Source organism: Zootermopsis nevadensis, unplaced genomic scaffold, assembly GCF_977971745.1.
Source record: "Zootermopsis nevadensis isolate Lab colony 2312 unplaced genomic scaffold, Znev_1.0 Znev_ptg000010l, whole genome shotgun sequence".
Classification (NCBI taxonomy): Eukaryota; Metazoa; Arthropoda; class Insecta; order Blattodea; family Termopsidae; genus Zootermopsis; species Zootermopsis nevadensis.
The window spans coordinates 8894419-8917049 of record NW_028259142.1 but is presented as its reverse complement, the minus strand read 5'-3'; the positions used below and the strand labels follow the sequence as shown (position 1 = coordinate 8917049).

Below are 22631 nucleotides of genomic sequence, written 5' to 3'. Positions count from 1 at the left end.
TGTAAAAAGGAAATATTTAGAATAAAGCCAATATATAAACTTCCTTTCCATAAAGACGTATTTACGTCAAATTCTCCGGAACCGTGGTTCCACTGACAACTTTTATTGTGCCTCTCTTCTGATGAATGTGTTGGAAGACAGCGGTCAGAATAGTGTATGACTATGGACAGGACGGCCGAGGAAGGTTTCCCGGCAGGGGAAAATAACTTTTCTCTGCCTCCAGATTGGATCTCGAGCCCAACCAAATTCCTATCCACCGGGACGTGATGCGGACAACTGAATTCGATCAAGTGCTGAGTTCAAGATCCCCAAATTTCGTCTGTGGCCTATAGCTGGCCAGTGTTACTACACTGCTGAAACGAATAGATATTAGCTTGAAGAGATTTAAAATCCTATGAATCAGCAAGCAATAGAAATTTGAATAATTTATTCTAACTTGAAGGTAGTTAATACTGGTCTAAACTAGATACGTCCCAAAATACAGCACTGTGATACGACATGAATAAGTGAAAAGGAAAATACTGTTATCTAGAATAAGAAGGAAGGAGGATATAATATAATACTTAAGTAGCTTTGGAACCATTTAATATACTCCAAAATTATTAGGCGTATCTAGTAGAAGAGTACTATAGACGTATCAATGCCTCAGCTAAGTTGAAAATAGACTGTCCTTGTGAACAAGCAGATAGTATAATACCACCATTTGAGTAAATAAGTTACCGTATATTTCAGTTGAACAAAGTAATGGCGCACTAATCTTCTCGGATTACAAGCTTTGTAAGGTGGCTTAATGAAGGAATCACCACCATTCCAAGAACCATCTTCGTCCTCGTCATTAGGGCAGTGTAGTTTAAGTAATGGTGCCTTGCGTGTAACATGGATTTAAATTGGAAGAAATTGTGATCGTGAATAATATTTTAAAAATTTATGAAACTTTATTTGAAATCGAAATAGATCTATAATTAGCAACAAAAGCGCTGTTGTCTTTCTTAGAAGTATGCAGAACAACCGCTTGCTGGGACAAATAGGAAGCGCTTTCAGTTAATGACTCAAATATTAAAGTTTGGTAACATATTTCTTGATCAGAAGTGTTCCGGTAGATCTGATTCTATTAATGAGTTCATGGATAGATGTTGTGTTTGGAACTCTGACGCTGGGAAATTTACGATAACATTTTCTCCAACACTTAACAGCAGGACCACATTACATATACAGGTCATACAGACAAAAGATGTTAAAAAGTACATAGGACCTTACACATACATACGCACTCATACAAACAGTGACAGCTACTTTAAGCTACATGAGACACAGCTGCACTCTTGTGAGAATGATTTTAGCAGGAGTTGCAGTAAGCTCTTGGCGATGAGTCGTTGAGCTCTTCCAGTAGTCGGAAAACGACACTTGCGTTCCGGTGTATCATTAAACGCTCTGTATGTAAAATATCTGGTAACCAAGTGAGGAAAGATAGACATTTTGGGCACAAGAGAAGAAATGGCTACATTAGCACCTTTTAGGCACAGTAGCAGTGAGACTGCAACTGCTGCTTGAACGAAAATGAATGGTCGGAATTTATATTTTGTTGCTGTACGTTATACAACAGTGGTCTTGGGGATAAAGAAAAGGCCTCCATACTAATTTGAGTGGGTCGCCTAAATACTGGCTGACATTTTATTTTTACAAGTTATTGAAGCAGAAACGTGACACTTGAAATTAAAGGAGTATGCACGGAGGCAGAAATCGCATGATGAAGTATGTAAGGCAAGCAGAGCGTGCGAAGAGAGACAAAGAATAAAGAGAATCCATCAAATGAAGGAACATTACAATAAATTAGGCCATTTCAATCTCCTCCGAACTTTATGTAACACCTGTGATAATCTTCATGTCTTTCCATTCCGATTTTACTTATGAACTCCTGAACAGAGAAAACCATCCAAAATGTGTTGTACGTTGTGCAATTCTCGCAACTAGAAGAAGTCTGCTCAGGCTTTTAACAAGATTTACGTGTCCTGTGAACAAAAACCGGTAGAAATGCGGAAACACATGAGTTTCACGAAATAGCAGTTATAACTTCCACACAAGTACTTCTAACACCATTTGAAATCCCAAATTTAATTTCTAAAAACAGAAAAACTAATAACATTGCAGGGTCATTGTTGCTAGCGATAAATGTCAAGGGCAGAAAAGGGGGCTTAACTTTTGGATACGTGTGGAAGGTACAATAATGAAGATAAACACATAGAGAAACATTGTGTGGATTTATTGTCTATTTGAAATTTAAAGTGAGTGAAGAGTTTAATTCTAAGAGTAATAGTTTTTTAAAAATTAATTTCTTTACAAGAATGTAACTTGCTTCATTTTGCCTCGTGCCGGGGGCAAGACGGAGTATGGTTGATGTATGTTTGAAAAGTTGTTAGAAGACACAGATAATTATGATGTAGGATATAAAAATTATTTGGCATACAATGTCAAATGTCGAAATTTTACACATTTGATATCTACTCAAGCCTAACGCAGACGGCACACATGTGCACCTCTTCATCATCGTGACTACCAACAACTTCACATGAGTTATGGGCCCATTTCAAACAAGACGAATACCGATCCACCCTTCAATAGACTGCGAATAGACATCGCTACAATACATGCAATCGTCATCTTGAATCTCTTCTCTACATACACTCGGGACAAAACGGGGTACACCATTCTACCCTACCCCATCCTGCCCGGAGCATACTCTTTCAGGTTAGGATTGTCCCACCAAAAATGACATCATGAAAATGAATAAAAATATTGTGTTTAAGATTTTCAAGAAAACACTCTGTAACATTCCTTAACGACAATAACATTTACCTTAATAATCCCATTTTTAATGCCCTCCAGTTCCTTGACCCCAACCCTGACAACCACCTTTCACCTACTCCCCACTAGCAACCGCATTCAGTAATAAACCTTGATCGGATACTGTAATACTTCTGGATCACCTACAGACACAACTGTGTTGTCTACTATTTCATCTCTGGTATGTTTATTTTACTTTCCTTATAATATTATTTATTTATTTAATTGTTTTCTATATTCATCCATATTCATTAATGTTTCTTTGAATCATTTACTTCACAGACGAATGTAAACATCAAAAGCATCACTTCAAACAATAAAGTTGATCCATTATATGAAAATATCTGGACACGACCTCCAAAAAACTACACTACGAAAAATTGTAAAAAAAATTGTAATTGAGTTTTAAATTTAATATAATTTTACACCTGATGATGGTTTAATAAACCCGAAACATGTTGTAACTGTTCCAATTGTAAATCGATTATTCGATATGGAACACAGAATGATATTTTAATTATTTTAATTATCTTATTTTAAATACATTGTAATTTGACGGAATAACCAAATAACTTAATTTTAAAGAAAGTTAAAGTAAAAAACCCTGTTAGAGTCCTACATGACAACATGAACAGATTTATCTTGCAACATAAAAGTTGTAAATACTTTTTTAATATTGTTGTGTGAGATTCTGTTGAAGTTCCATTGTTTGGCGCTATTGCAACTACAGTGAAACCTCTATCCATCGTTCCCGGAACTATCGTTTTCCCGGATGCATCGTCCGTTTTGTTCGGTCTCGGATACATCCCATATAAAATAATGTTACATTTTCCCGCTTCTATCGATCCTCGAACTATCGCTTTATCGCATCGATCGTTCAAAAATCCTAGTCCCGGCCCACAATTTTCCCGCAATGATCGTTTCTGAGAAATTATAACGAAAGTTACGGGATGTTTTTAGAATTTAAAATGCCGGGTTTTGAGATAAATTAATACCGAAAGGCGCACAATGTTTTTGGAATACGCAGTAGCGGTAACCTGTTATATCGCCCAACCAGCACAGATTTTACGTATTATAAGTACAAAGGAAAGGCGGGCGACACTTTTCATTCTTCTGGTTCATCTCGTTTCCAGCGGTTCAGGGTCTTCTACAGCTACGTTTCGTTGAGATCGGCAGTAATAGTATTTCCATTCTTCCTGTTCGCAAAGGGGGTGGGAGTGAAGAGGAAGACGACGAATGCGAGCCCGAAGCTGTGCCGAGTTTTGCCGAAGCACACGCTGCATTGGAGAAAGTGAAGTCGTTCTTTTATGCGCGTAACATTAGTGAACGTGACGACGAAAACATTTTGAACGTGGAAAGTGCTCTGTTTGGTCTAAAACGTAAAGTTTCGACAAACTAGTTGTCCATTAAAGACTTTTTTGGTAAAAAGAAGTAACTTTGAAAGAGAAACATTGTTTTTTTAAATTTTTAATGCTTTCCCGCATCTATCGTTTTCCCGCATTCATCGTTTTTATTTCCCACCCCCGCCAAAAACGATGCATCGAGGTTTCACTGTATTCGCAACAGATTGCATGAATTTAATACTACTGACGACTATCCTGTGATTCTTTTCAGAGCCTTTCGTCAGTTTCTCCAGTTAAGTGACTTGAAATAGGCCATATCTGTAAATTTATTTATGGGTATCGTTTAATCTTATTCGAAATTACCAAAGGTATAACAGCTATAGTTGAATCATTGCCGTTTAATAGTTTGAAGAATTCATTTATCTATAATTCCGAGTAAAGTCTTAGAATTTTATGACGTTTAATTTCCGCCGTTTTGAGGTTATAAGTCGGTGAAAAGTGTGTATATTTGACTCATTACTCCTCTTGAAATGCCACGGGCCGTGACTGGTTTTCAAGTCTCCTACACTAAAATCGAGTAGGAAGTTCCACCGAAAAGTCGACAAACTTTGACAAATCTGCGTAGTTTAAAAACTCAGAAAACCGCTATCTTAATGTTAATCTACATGAAAAGGTCGCTTCTCTCAATTAGTAAATACGTTTAGGGATATATAAGTGTTGGATTACATATATTAAAATGTAAATCTCGTTGTTTCAGCTCCTATTGCATCAGAGAAAAAACATAAACTATATACAAGTGTTTTTACTTAAGAACCGTGCAATAATGAATTTGATTTTGAGGAATGGAATGTAGTGTAACATTTTGGCCATGTGGTTTCGACATTATTATTCTGCGTTGCTGGGCAATCGGATCATATATCATTCTATTATTCAATTCAATTCAATTCATTTATTAAAGTGCTTGAAACAGCCAAAAAGGCCAATAACAGCCAAGCACTAACAACTATTCAAAGAGGCTAATGAGAGAACAACTGAATGCAGTGTAATTACTTTACAGGTTTGGGTCGTGGCGGGAGGGATGTCGAACTGTCTAGCTGCTACCGCCAAGACCGTTTCGAGTGTCCACATCATTGCTCAGTTTCAGAGAAAATACGGTTATATTGCCGACAGTAAGTCACACGTGGCCAGTACTACCGTTGTAATAGAAATGTTACCTTATGTTTTGCAGAACTGCGTCCTTTAACCCTTGCATTTTCACATCTATTGCCGCCATGGTCAGATAACTTTCGACTGCCCGAACCTCCTTCACAATCAGTGGATCCAAGAGTGGGATGTTGTGCTTCTTTGCTCCTGAAATGAACAACTTTCTTGAAGCACAGAATTTTCCTAGGATTTGAGATTTTTACGGTGGTCAGATTTAAGATAGCTGTCTTCTGGGTTGTTGCAAAGTGTAATCTGGTAGACGTTTACCGACTTATAACCTGATGATGGAGGCAACAACGACCTCTGAAACGTCGGTAAGCTTTTACGAGACTACACGGTGCAACAACCCAGAAGACAGTCATAATCACAGAAACTTTATTTCTCAAAACTTCTTCAAGATGACGGTTTTTATCAGTAAAGAAACCAACGAAGTAATTTATTTTCCAGACACGTTTTCCTCTGCTTTGAAAATAAAGTTCAAAGAACGTAACAGATTTCATTATAAAGTAATGTTTGAGCCGAACATTGTTTAAGTAATTATTAAAAATTCCATCATTACTGCAAATAAAACACAACTTCTTATATTTAATTAACTAACTAGATGGCTTACCGAACCCGAAGGTTCATCACAGAATTAACCAAAGCCTTCCACCGGACCCTGTACTGGGCCAACAAAATCCAGTTTCCTTCAACTCCTATCTCCCATAGATCCCGCCTGAGATTATCCTCCCATCTACGTCTAGGTCTCCCCAGCGGTCTCTTCCCTTCAGGTTTCCCAACCAGTACCCGGTGCACACCTCTTGTCCCATCCATGCGCGCTACATGCCCAGCCCATCTCAATCTTCTCGACTTAATCATCCTGACAATACTGGGGGAGCAGTACAGATTTTTAAGCTCGTCATTGTGCAGTTTCCTCCACTCCCCATCATCTTCCCTCTTAGGCCCAAATATCCTCCTCAACACCCGATTCTCAAACACCTGTAATCTGTGTTCCTCCCTCTGAGTGAGAGACCATGTTTCGCACCCATACAAAACAACAGGCAAGATTATTGCTTTGTATACTTTAATTTTCAGGTTCTTAGAAATCAGACGGGAAGACAAAATCTTTTGAACTGAGAAGTAGCAAGCACTTCCGGAATTTAGACTCCTACTAATTTCCTCGTGAGCATCATTTTGATTTGTTATTGTTGTTCCCAAATATTTGAACTTTGTAACCCTTTCAAAGGATTTATTAGCCACCCTAAGATAATTTTGCCCGCCTGTCTTCTGATGACGAGATATTAACATGTACTCAGTTTTTTCTGAATTTACTTCTAGCCCCACTTGTCTACTAGCCCCTAGTAAAACTTCTGCGTTCCTCTTTATTGTATTTATATCGTCCCCCAATAAATTAACATCATCAGCATATGCCAATAGCTGATGTGTCCCATTCAATTGCAAACCCTCCTGCCTATCTTGGACCTTCCTGATAGCATATTCTAGCGTAAAGTTAAAGAGCAAGGGAGACAAAGCATCTCCTTGTTTTAGACCGTTCTTGATGAGGAATGTCTCAGATACATATTTACCTACTCGAATTTTGCTACAGGTTTCATTTAAGCACATTTTTATTAGACTCACTAGCGTCTTTGGTATACTAAATTCAAAATCACTGAATAATCAGTAATGCAATTTATTTAATTTATTTTAGATGTAGATTATATACTATGTATAACTTGAATTATACACCAACAACATTTGGGGTACAAAGTTGAAGAGAAAATATATCTGGGGGTAGGCGAACAAAAATGGTTGAATACCACTTTTATTGTCCACAGACCAGGAGCAAAGCCCTGCGGGGGGAAAATCGTTTCTGTTTCTGTGCAGGGAGAATGTTTCATATCAGCTGGACTAGAGGGCTGCTATTGGTGGGAAGTGTGATACGTCAGAGTTTTACACTACTACACACAGACTGAAAACATCAAGCATTTAAGAATGGCTTATAGTAATGTGTTCTGAGGGTGTGGTGAAAATATTCTAGATTAAATAACTGTGCCACTGTGAGGTAATCTTAAACTTGTACCCAGGCATGAAAACCTGTTGTCTGTTGTTCGTTAAGTGGTTGTGGAACGAATGCTTTTAGGATAGGTCGTCACTCACCGCGAAATCTTGCGCATGCGCGTGTATCAAATTCCTAGCAGGGCTTTTCTCCTGGTCTGTGGACTGTGTAGACCATTCGATGTTTATTATATGGTTTTAATGCTTTAAAATCGCTGCGTATCGTAAAAGCTCAGGAATTCAAGATACACATACAACGAATGTCTTGGAACGGGACTCGTTCGTAAGCCGATAGCTGCCTGTAATCTGAAATTATATTCCTTGTATAGTGAGAGAGAGACTATTTACTCGCCTTATGATATAACAGGTTTTAGACATGAGACGGTTGTGCAGAAAATTCTGAACTGAGTCTTACCTAACATCCTGAATGTAATGCGCTGTTAGTTCCTTCGTGGCGTAATTTTAATTTCTTACTATCGGTTTTTAATATTCGTTAATTTATGTTGTCAAATTTGGAGAGGAAATAAATTTCTTACTTTCATAAGGCGTCAGAATGAAAAATTTAAACAACACGTTTTCATGCAGGTCTGAAAACCGTATTCAGCGAAAATAAGGCGGATGGTTCGTGAAGTTGTTCCATCTAAATTCTCTGGCGGTTAGGTGAAATGTTCCTTCTTGCCCCGTTTTGCCTACGATTTCATGTTACCTTATGTACCTTTTCTTTTATACACAAAGTATAATTTGTGACCTTTTAAACTTGATTGAAAGAAGGGTGAAGTGTCATTCCAATCAGATAACAAAATGTGAGCCGAAATAGTTCGTTCTTATTAAGAATTCTCCATTGGTAAATTAATGAAACCGTCCTTGACCACGTAAGGAAAATAAAAAACCCTTAATTTCTAATCCATGATTAAAGGCAGTTGTTGTTTTGCAATTGTTGCATAGTTTATCATAATGCTTTTACATTCTGCCGCAGTCTAGTACTGTCATGGAGCAGAAAATCGTGAAGGAGCGTGAACGTCACGTCAGCAACCAAGGGGCGTTCCCCTCCTTGTGGATTTGTTTGGGGGCTAACAATTCCCCAACTTAAAGAAATATTGTAGGGCGTTTCGGAGAAGAACAGGCGTCTTGAAACGACCTAAGAAACGGAAATTTATATGAGATTTGGAATTTGGAATGTTACGAGTCCCTATTGGTTAGGTTCTTTGAAAACAGTATCAAGAGAATTGCCATAGCAGTTAAAGGAATGTATTATTGTAGCTTTCTGTAAGAAAATACAATAAATGTGAATAGTGAATATGGAGGAATATCACTGTTAGGAACTGCATAAAACGATTATTTATTACCACTTTTCTGTCAAAGTTAAATTTAATTTAATTTAGTATAACCATGAAATAACTTGGGCTAATAAATTTGTGTTTTAATGAAATCTACAGTATTGTCCGTATTGGTAAATATTTGTCTCATGCATTTCCTAGTCAAAATGGTCTGAAACATGGAACACAACTTTCACATCAAATTTCAACCAGATCTGTCCAGCGGTTCCCAAATTGACAGACAGCAGACATGGTTAGGCAGTAATGCGTTTTCAATATGCACTTCGTGCAAATAACGCGTAATAACTGGAGATTGGCCGACCGAATTTCATTCAAATTCGTTCGGATTTTATACAATCGGATAATACTTGAAACTCATAGTTCTTAATTCTCTAGTTTAGAATCCTGGTATTTTTACTTTCACAATCAGTCACCATCATTTTAACACCAAATTATTGGTTAAGCCTCACTTCTTAACAATTTCTGAAATGTTCACCGATGTCGATTCTTATCTCTGGACTATATGTTTGGCCCAGAATCTAACTATCTTCAAGTTCACTATGAATTGTAGCCAGATCACTTCACAGTTAGTGCAAGAGAATTTTTTATGCCTGTAATGACGATTAATAACTGTCTAGGGTTGAGTCGTAAGTACGGTGGTGAGAGGATGTGTTTCTGTAGCTCGAGGAAGGATGTGTGCTACTGTCGAAAGCTATGTGGCCAGAATAGGAGCGTTTGCAGCAAGTAGAAAAAGGAAGCACTCGGAAGGGAGCTGGAATGATGAGATGGCAGGACAGCAGATGTGATATTTGGGTCTGGTACTGTCGACTCTTTTGGTCATTGGAGGAGCAGAACTAAACCCAGGGCTGCCAGTCGACTAAGAGAAGATCGACCAGATATCATCACATGTGAAGAGCCAAGCGTGGGAGAACAAAGTTTTTAAAGAACTGTTGGGGAAGCATAATCAAAAGATAGGGGACAGATCAACCAGGTAGTTAAAGAGTTGGAGGAGCAGAACTAAACCCAGGGCTGCCAGTCGACTAAGAGAAGATCGACCAGATATCATCACATGTGAAGAGCCAAGCGTGGGAGAACAAAGTTTTTAAAGAACTGTTGGGGAAGCATAATCAAAAGATAGGGGACAGATCAACCAGGTAGTTAAAGAGTTGGAGGAAAGACAGCAGACGATGGACGGTAAAATGTGGCAGCTGAAAGAAGGGAACCGGAAGATCAATATACTTATTTTCGGGTTGGCGTAGAAGGGAGAGGAGGGTTAGTTCGGCACGTTTGACATGGTGTGCACATTGTTGTAGGAAATGATGAAACTAGAGATTCCGAAAGGAAACATGTATTACGTAGGAGGCTGGGACGAAGTAGGGGGGAGCGCCCAATTTTGGTTAAATTTACGAATTTCGCAGCAGGAACACCAAGTACCTGATCGGCTCCAACATACGGGTAGACGAGGATTTTGCTCCGGAAGTAAGGAAGTTTAGAAGGAGCTGTTTCCCTATTTACGGGACGCTAAGAGGGGAGGAAACAAGGCAGTTTTGAAGAAAGATAAATTGGTGGTAGACGGGAGGTGATGTCCTGGAATACTTGTCGAGGAATGTGCAACTGGAAACGGAGGACAGGAGTGTGGACACCCCTGTGGTCAGAAGGACAGCGAGCACAAAGGGAAGTACTCATCAGAAAACAGGGAAAACTTGACGGGATGCCAATACCCAGTAAAGGAGCCCGGGTGAAAGGTGAAAACAGCCCGAAAGTATGCACGCTGAGCCGGGCGGCAGGGAGGGGTCGAACACCGCGCCGCAAGATGTGATGACCACGCCTCGGTGGTGTGAAGCCGCCGCGGGGCGGGCGAGACCAACTGGTCGCACGGAAGATATTGGCTTGTCAAGTAAACCAGAGGGGAGAGGGTCTGTAGACAATACAAAATGTGGAGCTGGCTTACGAAGTCCTCTGATATGTCTGGCTAGGCGAGAGGAGGAGCAAGGGACAGCAGTGGCCCAACATAGACCTACGTTAGTGTGGCAAGTTTATTGAGGGTAGGACTAGTAATCTGCACAATGAGGGAATGAGCAGAAAGGTAATTGAAATACTAACGGGTATGAAGGAGGTAATATGAGTAGGCGTGAGAGGGCACAGAAGCCTGTATGTAAAGATATGTATGGACTTTGTACATAATGCGCGCCAAATCTCAAGGTAAGTAAAAAAGTAAAGTTTGTCCCACTATACGCCATGTAGGCGTTTGGGGTGAGTGGAGGTATAGCTCCTCTCTTCCTTGACCTCGGCACTAGATGGGGGTGAGTGGTCAGCATCACGCCCCGGCCGGCTTTACCCCTGGGAAAGGACCCCGGTACCCATTGTAGAGGAGGCTGGGTGGGCCCCAGAGCCGGTCTGGACGCAGAGGCTAGAAGAAAAATCCTCTGCCCCCGTCGGGGATCGAACCTCGGTCGTCCAGCCCGTAGCTAGTCACTATACTGACTGAGCTATCCCGGCTCATAAATCTCAAGGTGGAGGAAAACATGAAGAGTTTGAGTGATCAGTTCGCTGAGACGGAAATTTTAGTAGTGGGGTTCATGAACAGTCGGGTAGGGATGAAACGATTCCATGACAAAAGCCCACAAGAAAATTGCTTACAGAAAAAACCCACACATGAAAAATGATCACACGGAAAAATGCTCCCACAGAAAAATACGCACATAAAAAAATTCTTACATTCACAATACTATCAACTTATACACTCTTAATAAAGCGATATGTGCTTGCTATGAAGTGAAGTTCAAACATAGTATACATACTAACCTAATCTAACCTAACCTACCGTTGGTCTCCTTTGGCCAAATTTGTATTTTGTAAACCAAAAGTAATGTGGGAAGTATTCTATATGCGTATTTTCTGTGTGAGCTTTCGTCCGTGTGAGAATTTTTCCGTATAAGAAATTTTTCGTGTGGGTATTTTTCATGTTTACATTCATGACATTGGGGTTTTGCTGTGTGGAATTTTCGGGTGGTCGTTCTTCATGTGTACATTTATCTGGTCACCAGGACGAAAGAATTAAAGCTGACACAGACGTGGGGCTGTTATGAGGTGGAGAAAGGCTATGATGATCTGTTTTGTGGTAGATCGAGTAATGATCGAGTGTGTAATGAGGAAGGAAGGATGGTCGCCAATTTCTGTGAGAGGAACCTGCTAGAAATGTCGAATGGAAAATACGGCGAGGACACAAAACGCGATTTTACTTTTGTCAGCCAGCTGGGGTGCAGTGACATAGATTATGCTCTGTTGTCGGAGGGTTGAGGGGGGGGGGGGGCACGGATGAAAAATTACGCTCATTATGTGGGGAGGAGGAGAGTGAGATTCACATACTATTAAAGTGTATGGCAATGCGGAGGTTGAGGGAAAGGTTTCTGAGGAATATGTGGTTTAACGTTTGTAAAGTGTTCACCTTCAAGAAAATAATAAGCTGTACGAAGGATATGGACGTCAGGAATGTAGGGAATATTCTGTACAAAATGAGATGCAAAAGACAGGGCAAAATTAGGAATTTAGAACTGTCACTGGGGTAGAAGGCCCGGTAGTAATAAGGAAAAATTATGTACAATAGTATTAAGGAATATTTGTAGTAAAAATGTTGTCCTAATAGAGCTAGAAAGGTAAGGACTGTGGTCGTGAAAACCTGATGTTAGGCAACCACAGATCACTGTAAAGAGTACACAACCAAATTTATATATGACATACATTAAGCAATAAGCAAGATTTTGCCAAGTGCATTGATGATGAAAAATGGTTGCAGAGTCTAGCCTACTTAGCAGACATTTTTCATCACATGAATCAGCTAAACAAGTCACTGCAAGGCCCTGGAGAAAATATATTGACATCAAGTGACAAGATTCTTGAATTTAAAAGAAGATTGATTCTTTGGAAAAATCATGTTGCAAAAGGGAATCTTGAGATTTTTCAAATATGGTGGGGATTAAAAGTAAAGAAGGATATCAGCAAATTTCAAGTCTTATTGAAACCCACCTGGAAGAACTGTTGATCAAAATCAAACATTATTTTCCTTCCCTTTCAACACAAGTGTATGATTGGGTGAGGGATCCATACTCTGAATCTTCTGCTCATCCTGAGAACTTGACTTTAAGAGAAGAGGAAGAAACTTATGAGCTGCAATCTGACCGTACACTCAAGATGATATTTACTGACCTATCCCGGACAAGTTCTGGATTTCTATGGAAGAAGATTATTCTGCTATTCATAGGAAAACAATAAATATATTGCTGCAGTTCTCAACCTCTTACATGTGTGACCAAGCTTTTTCTTATTTAACAAGTATCAAGAACAAAGACAGAAATCGTCTCCTTTCAGATAAAGATGAAATCCGTGTGTTTATATAAAGCTCGATCCCGAATTAAGTATTTGTGTACCAAAAGACAAGCACAGGTTTCATAATAGAAAAGTAAATTTTATTATATAAATTGGCTTCAAAAATTGATAGGCAGTGTCGGACACTGCCGCAGTTATTTTCGTGAAAACGTCAATCGTGTATAGTATATTGAAATTAAACAAAATTTACGTTGCCTATATTCGCGGCAGTACTGCGAGTTGGTTTTGGGTCCAAGCCCAGAGTTTTCGGTGTCATCTTCTTTGGAATTTTATGCTCTACGCATTCGTGCCCGATTTTTATAATTCTGGTTGTATTTTGCCCTCATATATCGCGACATTTTAAGAAAATCGGGAAATTTTCAAACGTTTTCAAATTCACAGCCTCGTATCTTTTTGAGTTACTGAGATACACACTTGGAAGCCAGGATGAGTTATAACATATAAACTCCTCTTCAAAACAGCACTTTGTTCACTCGGATCGGATAATTAGTCTCTGAGATATGATCCCGTTTATGAACACGTGTCGAATCCGGAAAGTCGAAAATCGTGGGTTTAATTTGCGCGTGCACAGTTCGCGACGTCCGGCCGCCATGAATGTCGAAGCGGTACTTGCACAAACTTTCATCCTTTCTCTTTAAAATCAGACTACTATGGCGGCACTATGTCCATTTTTAGCCGAGTTATTGAAGTTTGAAATTACTTCGACAGAAACTGTCGCTCATTTGGGCGCGATTGCCTCCCCACACCCGACATCGATTTTAAAGACGTTTTCACCTTTCCTTGACACATATATTTGTTCATGTGAACATTTTACCTTGATTTATTATATGCCTTTTCAACATTGTCAATAAACGATTAAGATGTTGTAGTTTTCGTTCTGTTTATATGTTATTGGTTTTTGGTTATTTATGTTTATTTTGTGTGTTTAGAGATATGGGGTTAATTTTTTGTGTGAATGAAAACCCCCTTATGAGGTCTCTTGAATAGGCATAATGATTTCAGGTTTTCTTGTATTGTCAATAAACTTGAGAAAAACCTAAGTTATTTTTTGCTTAAACCAGCTATCAGAAAAAATATAAAGATATCCGTCTTCTGGGTTATTGCGCTGTGTAGTCTGGTCGATGTTAACCAACGTTTCAGAGGTCATACTGCCTCCGTCATCAGGGCGATGACGGAGGCAGTATGACCTCTGAAACGTTGGTTAACATCGACCAGACCACACAGCGCAACAATCCAGAAGACGGATATCTTCATACTCACCGCTGTGAGAACCTCAAGTCTTCCATAGAAAAAATATACTGTTTTCCTTATGAACTTTAAGTTTATAAAAGAGGAAGAAAGATATTAATAATGATATATAATAATTTTTGTGTAGGGATTCCCTGAGACATGAATATTATTTCAAGGGTTGCGCAAGGGTAAGAGGGTTGAGAAACGCTGGTCTATATGATCTGGAGCTTTCACGGCGACATAACTCAATAAAATCTTCTCGGGCTATCAGCCGCATCAAAAAACAATAAAACCGACGTTTCAGGGACCGTCACTCTCCGCGGCTGATTGTCCGAGAAGATTTTATTACGTTAATCTAATTGGTCAAAAAGATTTTTACGTGTAATGTGGATAGAAATAATTATTGAAAACTATTAAATTGAACTTATTAAATTGATTATGAAAGCATTGAAGTTAAATTAAAAACAAGAATTTTTCAGCTATTCAGGGATATCTGTAAGGGAAGGGCAAGAACTGAAAGAATGAAGATATCCGTCTTCTGGGTTATTGCGCTGTGTAGTCTGGTCGATGTTAACCAGACTACACAGCGCAATAACCCAGAAGACGGATATCTTCATACTCACCGCTGTGAGAACCTCAAGTCTTACAACTGAAAGAATGTTTCTGTTTCCTTTGATATTGAGATCGTGTACTCGCTGAAGAATTCAAAGAAAGTGTTATCAATGAAGACATACATCATAGCCTAGTATATCTAAAATCTTACTCGATATTTGATGGTACTCTAGGAAATCTTCTGTATGTCATTCCATAACTTTTGGCTCTAAAGTGAAATTCATCTATGTTTTTACAGTAGCAAAATTCGTACCTGTAAATATTTGTGTAATTTATTTTCCATCAAGAACAGTGAGAAGCAAGGAGATATTCTGTCCCTATTGCCCTTTAAATTTGCCTTATAGTCGGATGTCCAAGATAGGCAGGAGGGTTTGCAATTGAATAGGACACATCAGCTATTAGCATATACTCATGTTGTCAGATTATTGGGTGAAGAAATAAATACAATATACAGGAACAACAGAAGTTTCACTAGAAGCTAGTAGAAAAGTTGGCCTAGAAATAAATTCAGAAAAATATAAGTAGGGGAGCCCAGGGCATAACGGGGCCACGGGCCAGAACAGCGTATCGGCTTTGTTTTCTTTGCAATGCGTTGCGATCTATCAGAACCGGGGGAAATATCATTAGCATACAGCACAGAGTCATGTCATGTCAGTCAGCGCCATTTTGTGGTTACGATTTCTGAAACAATTACCCATGCTGGATTTTGCTCCTACATTTTACAAATTTTTTCAACGCCCAGTGAAGGTAAGACCTATTATTCATTACTCATATCCACTTTGCTGAATGATGCATGCTACAAGGTATTTTCTTGAAAATCTTAAACACAATATATTTATTTATTTTCATGATGTAATTTTTGGTGGGAAAATCCAAATTTGAAATAGTATACTCAGGGCAGAATGGGGTAGGGCAGAATGGGGTACCCAGAGAAGAGGATCAAATGACGAGTGCCAGTAATGTGGCGATGTCTATTCGAACTCCATTGAAGGGTGGATCCGGTATTCGTATTGCTTGAAATGGGCCCATAACTCCTCTGCAGGGGTTGATAGTGACGATGATGAAGAGGTGCACACGTGTGCCGTCTGCCCTTGGCCTAAGTATATTTCAAATGTGTAAAGTTACGACATTTTACATTGTATACTAAAACATTTTTATATCCTACTTCAAAATTATTAGATAATCTATGTCTTCTTACAACTTTTCAAACATATATCAATCATATTCCATCTTGCCCAGCGTACCGAGCAAAATGGGGCAAGTTACATTCTTGTAAAGAATTTAATATTTAAAGAACTGTAACTCTTAGAACTAAACTAATAACTCATTATAAATCTCAAATAGACAATAAAACCACACAAGGTTCCTCCACGTGTTTATCTTTAATTTTGTCCCTGACGATCTTAAACATGGAAAGAAGATGAAGTTTCAGGAGTTAAAACGAGAAGCTGAGAATAGGGAAAACTGGCGAACACTTTTTGGGCAGAACAATGGACCTGTCGTCAGACAGAACACTAAATAATAATGCATGCCTTCAAAAATTAAGTTCCCCGTTCTGCCATGGGCTCCCCTCAGTTTTAGTATCCCGCTGACAGACAAGCGGGCAAAATAATATTAGTCTGACTAATAAATCATTTGAAAGTGTAACCAAGTTCAAATATTTGGGAACAACAGATATAAATTAAAATTATATTCATGAGGAAATTAGAAGGATATTAAATTCCGGAAATGCGTGCTACTTCTCAGTTCAAAATATTTTGTTTTCCCGTCTGATTTATAAAAACCTTAAGATTAAAATGTACAAAACATTAATTTTGCTTATTGTTTTGCATGGGTGCGAAACATGGTCTCTCACTCTCAGGGATTAAAGGTGTTTGAGAATACGGTGTTGGGGAAGATGTTTGGGCATAGGAGAGAAGACGATGGGGCATGGAGAGAACTGCATAATGATGAGCTTAGTTATATACTCCTCCCCCAATATTTTCAGTGTGATTAAGCGAAGAATGAGACGGGCTGGCTTGTGACGCGCATGGATGGGACGATAGGTGTGCACCGGGTATTGGTTGGGAAGCCTGAAGGGAAGAGACCGCTGGGGAGACCTAGACGTAGATGGGAGGATAATGTCAGCGTGATCTATGTGAGATAGGAGTTAAAGGAGACTGGATTTTGTGGGCCCAGGACAGGGTCTGGTGAAGGGCTTTGGTTATTCGGTGATGATCCTTTGGTTTCAGTAAGCCATCTAGTTAGTTATATAGACGGCGATGATGTAGGCAGCAAAGACCTCCGAAACATCGTTAAACTTCTACCAGACTACACGGTTGAAAACCCAGAAAACAGCCAACTTTTGAATGGATATCCACATGAGTTTTGCTTGTATGCATGATTTTATATGCATAAGTAATGGTGGTTTCTTATAGTGGTTTGAATCTAAATATATGTGAACAATCTAATGTGCCTACATATATATATTTTACGGCTTATAACGATAGTGAGGTGTTTTCATTACTTTGTCCATGTCAGTATTTTAATTAAATCCATACCAGTTGGTTCTACGCCTGTCTTCGATTGGGTAAACAAAATATACTTTGTTGTTCACGGAGATAATGTCTGAGACTTGCTACCCCACGGCACCCAACACAGTGCGGTGTTGTCCTACCATCTGAAGACACATTTGTGAACCAACTAAAGAAACACTGTGATTGTAATTGAACAACATTTTGGCCGTGGATAACATCCAAACGAAGAATTATATACGCTTTCTTACTTAGTTTGCAGTGGTAGTTAACGTAAGAAACATCTTATGCCCTGTAAGCGGTATAACAAGCAGGCATTTGTCGTAGTTGCTCGAATTGCACATTGTAAAATGACGCCATCCACTCGCCATATGTTGTAACGCATTTCTTCCATATTACAGACAAAATGTGTCAATGAGAGGAATAACTAGAGTTTTTAGTAGATACACACAAACGTTCATGAATGCACGCACACACACACACTTACTTCAGCTGTTAAATAACAATCTAAGAATACTTAGCATAGCAACAACATGAAGAAACAGGAAAACACATATTAAAATAATATAAAAACTTCTATATGTTGTTTCCAGTAAAGGAATCAGTTCAAGGAACTTCAAACTCTAGTCAACCATAAATTTTGTTCTGTATAAAGTCAGTTGTATTCTAACATTAACACCAGCGTATTTGAATTCTGTAATAGGAAAGGTGATATTGTTAAATATGGACACAGTCATAAAGTAATTGTACCTGATTGGAAACATAACATACATATGGTATAACGGGGCAAAATTTATTTTGGTGTCCGTGCGCTCACTTCACTTCTATTGTTGGTATTTTATAATAGTTAGACATTCATGACTTGTGACATGTGGTAGTTCCTGATTTCTGGATTCTGTTATTGGTGATGTCTGGCATCTGTTTGCCATCTATGACTTGCAAGATTAATGAGTTTCACAAATCCCAAATGTTACATTCTTTCAAAGTGTTTTTGTACTTTATTTATTCTTTTGAACGAAGGCCGCGTGGGTGGGTCATGATATTGTTTTCTCAATTTTAGTATTGTGGAGTTGCCTTTTAAGAGAGTAGACATGGTTCATACGAGTTGAGATTGACACAGGTGTTGAGTTTTGTGTGAATGCAGGTGTACAGCCTAGAGGCAAGGCTATTCATTCTCTATGAAATGATTTAATAAAGTAGACGCCAGTGAAAGAGAAGTTTTGCTACACATGATTTGTATTCTTTATTAGAAAATATTTTAATTCTGTATAACTACATATCAGAAGGTCTATTTTTGACAGAGAGTCTGGAAGAAACTGTTGTACTGGACGGACTTATAGACTTCAGAACTAATTATCTGCCTCTATGATCTCTTTTCGATCAAGCGACCCTTGGGTCGAATACACTGAGAAGCAGAGTAATCCGGTTCGAAAAGCTGGAACGGTTATAATGGAGAATATACGTTCGAATGTAACATATAACTTCTAAAACATGCAGTTAACGGTTCTGACTCATTCGGCAAACAGTTCTTTGAATGGAATTTTCTTGGAAACGTTCAAAAGAATTCTGTGCACTATGCTGCCTAAGGCGTGGGACATAGGCTTGCCAAGGTCATCAATGACGAGACGCCAGTTTTCATTGAGAAATGTGTTCATGTTGTCACCTGTAAAGACACAAATGTCAGCAACTGACTACTCTCTGTTTTACAAACCGGCCTATTTCACTAATTACATAATTACTATAATATGATTAGCCTCTTATTTTATTAGTTAACGAAGTGTCACATTTCGCTTTTGAACAAATAATATAAATGTTTCGTTAAATATAATGAGTTAGTGCTGCAAAACAGAATTCTATAACAAAACACCCCAAGCCATGTGTGTATTTTCTTTCCATCGTTACTACAAGACTGAATTTCCATGTGGTGCACTTAGATCATTACATTAGCCATTTACTGGGAATTTAATAATGAAATACAGTGACATCGAACATGATGCTCAAGGGCAAGCTACCATAACAGCAAAAACATTACTATTTTCTGAAATTATTGCTCCTTAAGTAACTTGAATATATTTTTCATGTAAAGATTTCTTGCTTCGGATATATTTTAAAGGGCCACTTCCTTCCGAAAATTATAAATCTATCTCTAAATAACATCCCAAATAAGTGATTACGGAAATGCCTATCAAAATAGATTAACAAACAGTCTAAATTATTAAGTGACTAGACATTTTTCATATAGCAATCCGGATTCGCTTTTATTCATATTATGTATTTATTATTACCTGGCTGTTGTCAAGCACTTAAATGAATTAAGTGAATTGAATTGAATTGAATAAGTCCAAGCAGGCACCTTCAACATTTTTCTGAGCCAAAAGACCACATATATTTATATAATAATTAGTTTCACATAGGCTGTGTTTACTATAGAAGTTAGTGTCAATTTTCCACCGTAAATTTGACGGTATGATGTTCTTCATTCTGAACTGTCATACACTTTGTACTTACTTCATTGCTCTTGTTGTCCAGACGTGTTCTTGTTTTGCATTATTCCTCCCCCTTTCCTAATATTTATCAGTTCAGTTGTTCCTGTTCAAAATATTCGTTATGATTTCAGTTAAAAAGAGGATCCCATGAATTCTTTCTCTTTATTATCTTGCAAAATTTTTCGCTGTTGAATTGGAAGTCCCTAATTGAATTCCTATATGCAGACGTACTTATAAGTATGTTCTTGTTCAGTATATAAGACCTCACCGAGAAATTTATTCCCGTTGAAAAGGTTCTCCAAGTGCACTTTCATCAACTTCACATCGAAATCCACGTCATAAGCTTGCGGAATCACATACAGTTCACCGTTCTGTAACGTGGTCAGGGAGTAGTTTGTCGAATAATTGCCACTGAGCCCATCTGAGAAAAAAGAACTACATTAGCGAAAACTGGTATTGGAGACATTTATTAATCCTAAAAATTGATTCCACTGTTAAGGAACTTCTTATGCTCATCAAGACGTTGAACCATTGGTTATTAATGAAATTGTTCAAGTACACAAATTAAAAATTAGATGAAAATATAATTAATGTGAGTAAGTAAGTGCCTGAATGGAAGTGATCGTGATCAATTTGACATTTCTGTCCTACATTCCTTTGGACAGAATGAGGAAGATAGAGGTCGCCAATCCTTTTCCGGTGATGGGAAACTAAGATAAGTGTAAAATTTGTATCTATACGGGCTATTAATATACAATAAAGGCGTGCGGAGGTGATTAAATGACTAATATTTTTATATACCTTGTACTGTCTTAACAAGACCTTTTCAAACACTGAACACCCTCCATCTCACAAGAACAAGCCTGCTAAAAGTAGGTTACTTTTGTAATTTCCTCAGAAATGTAATTAAAATACCTTGAAACTAAGAGCAGTTTAGGCGAATAAATAAAAATAAAAATATAACTGAACTCGCAGTCCACGTAGGTACATGTTGGGACCACCGGTTGAGAAATACGTATTTATGGTATTGACACATAGCGACTGTTACTCATTAATATCAAATCTAAAACTTCTTGACGATGGTGAAGAGTCAATTGAATAAAATTTTTCTTGGATATTATCCATCGTCTAGTAAATATAAAACGTAAAACGACGTTTCGGAGATGGGAATCTATCTCCGTCTTCAGGTTTCTACTCAGTTGGGCCCACTAGATAGAGCTAATCCCTATCTCCGGACAAAGTAAAAAGTGAAAGTCCCAGAATAAAAAGGCATTATCACACCATCCATCCGTGGGACGTAAAAGAATAGTATGTATAAATCAAAATTCATAAACACGATAAAGCCAAAAAAACAAAAACTCACAAAAGGTGGGAATAAATACACATGAAAATCAGCTCGAAACTCGATGCCCAACTTGGATTTCTTCAGAAATTACAGGTATCCAAATAGGAGATAAATCCAAACTAGGCTGGCTGATAGGGTTGGCGAGTAGTGCCATGTGTGCCGCCTCCTTGTATTTTCTGTAGATGGTATTAGGTTCTGTTAATAATACTCTGGCTCCATCCCAACAGACATGATGAACTTCTTCGTACGCATATTGGGCCAATCTGGATTTCTCCAGCAGGCCCTGTCTGAAATTATATATGTGTTCTTTTAAGCGTACCTCCAGAGGTCTGCTGGTTTCGCCGATATACACTCTACCGCAACCACACGGTATTCCATACACACACTGCCTAGTCTGTCTCTCGGCTGTTTTTGGTCTCATGGAACTCAATAAACCACGGAGAGTGTGTCCGGTTTTAAAGATTGTCCTGATGTTGTATCGGTTCCCAATTCTTCTAAATTTATCAGACACACCTCTGACATATGGGATAACCGCCGTACCCAGAGGCGTTCTGTCAGGAGAAGGGCGGAAGTTAGTTTCATTACTTTCAACAATTTCTCTATTCTTTAAAATAATGTTTAGGGTGTTAATAATTTAAGTATCTTCTAAATTTTGTTTCTGAAAATTTTTTGTAGTTTTTTTAAGGGTCAAACCATTCTCATTTTTAAATTTGTTAAGTTTCAATCATCATATCACTAATATACTTTTATATTATATTTAAAGAAATGTGACAACATCCACGAAAATTCACTATTGAAAAAAAGAAAGAAAAACATCAAGGTCACATAGATTCTAAGACGATGGAAATACGAATGCCTAATGTTGCGTTCAATATGAACAACGCACTTGATTTTAAAGCTTAATTTGTTTAAAAACCGAATATAACTATGTATTTTAACATGTAGTAGTGCCACCAAAGAGCTGTTACTTTAAATATTTAGAGTTTTATATTAAAACACAGATTACTTCACGGCAATTTGACATTCTTAATTTCGTTATAGTGTTTATCCAAACTGGTAGGAACAAGAATCAAGATAAAATTCCAGTGAGTTTTACCGCTGTAATTTGAGGAACATTCATTTAAAAATGGAAGATGCGAAGTTTTTCCTCAAGAATCGGTGAACTTCGATATCGTAAATAATGTGTTTCTAAAAATGTACTAAACTTGTACATGTTTCAAGAGGGTCGAGTGAAGTGGTGATAGAAAATTTCTTGATATTTCGCAAGAATTTGAAGATAAGCGACCTATGTATGTTATGGAAACCAGCAAACGTTAAACAGT

The 22631-nt window shown here is 38.2% G+C and overlaps 1 protein-coding gene across 4 annotated transcripts in view; it reads right to left on the bottom strand.

The window, feature by feature from the left end:
- Window positions 1-22631, bottom strand: part of LOC110838466 (uncharacterized) — a 163727-nt gene that overhangs the window by 108502 nt on the left and 32594 nt on the right. Inside the window, exons 4-5 of one of the 4 annotated variants that reach the window (XM_087346471.1) lie at window positions 5399-5534; window positions 569-2009 (exon numbers count right to left, since the gene is read on the bottom strand). The exons of 1 other annotated variant lie outside the window; for it this stretch is intronic. In XM_087346471.1, coding sequence (XP_087202597.1) covers window positions 2001-2009; window positions 5399-5534 — 145 coding nt within the window. In that variant the 3' untranslated portion in view covers window positions 569-2000. Of the gene's footprint in view, window positions 1-568; window positions 2010-5181; window positions 5535-18685; window positions 19142-20232; window positions 20386-22631 lie in introns of those variants that run through there. 2 more of the 4 variants (XR_015534519.1, XM_087346470.1) reach the window with 2 other exon arrangements.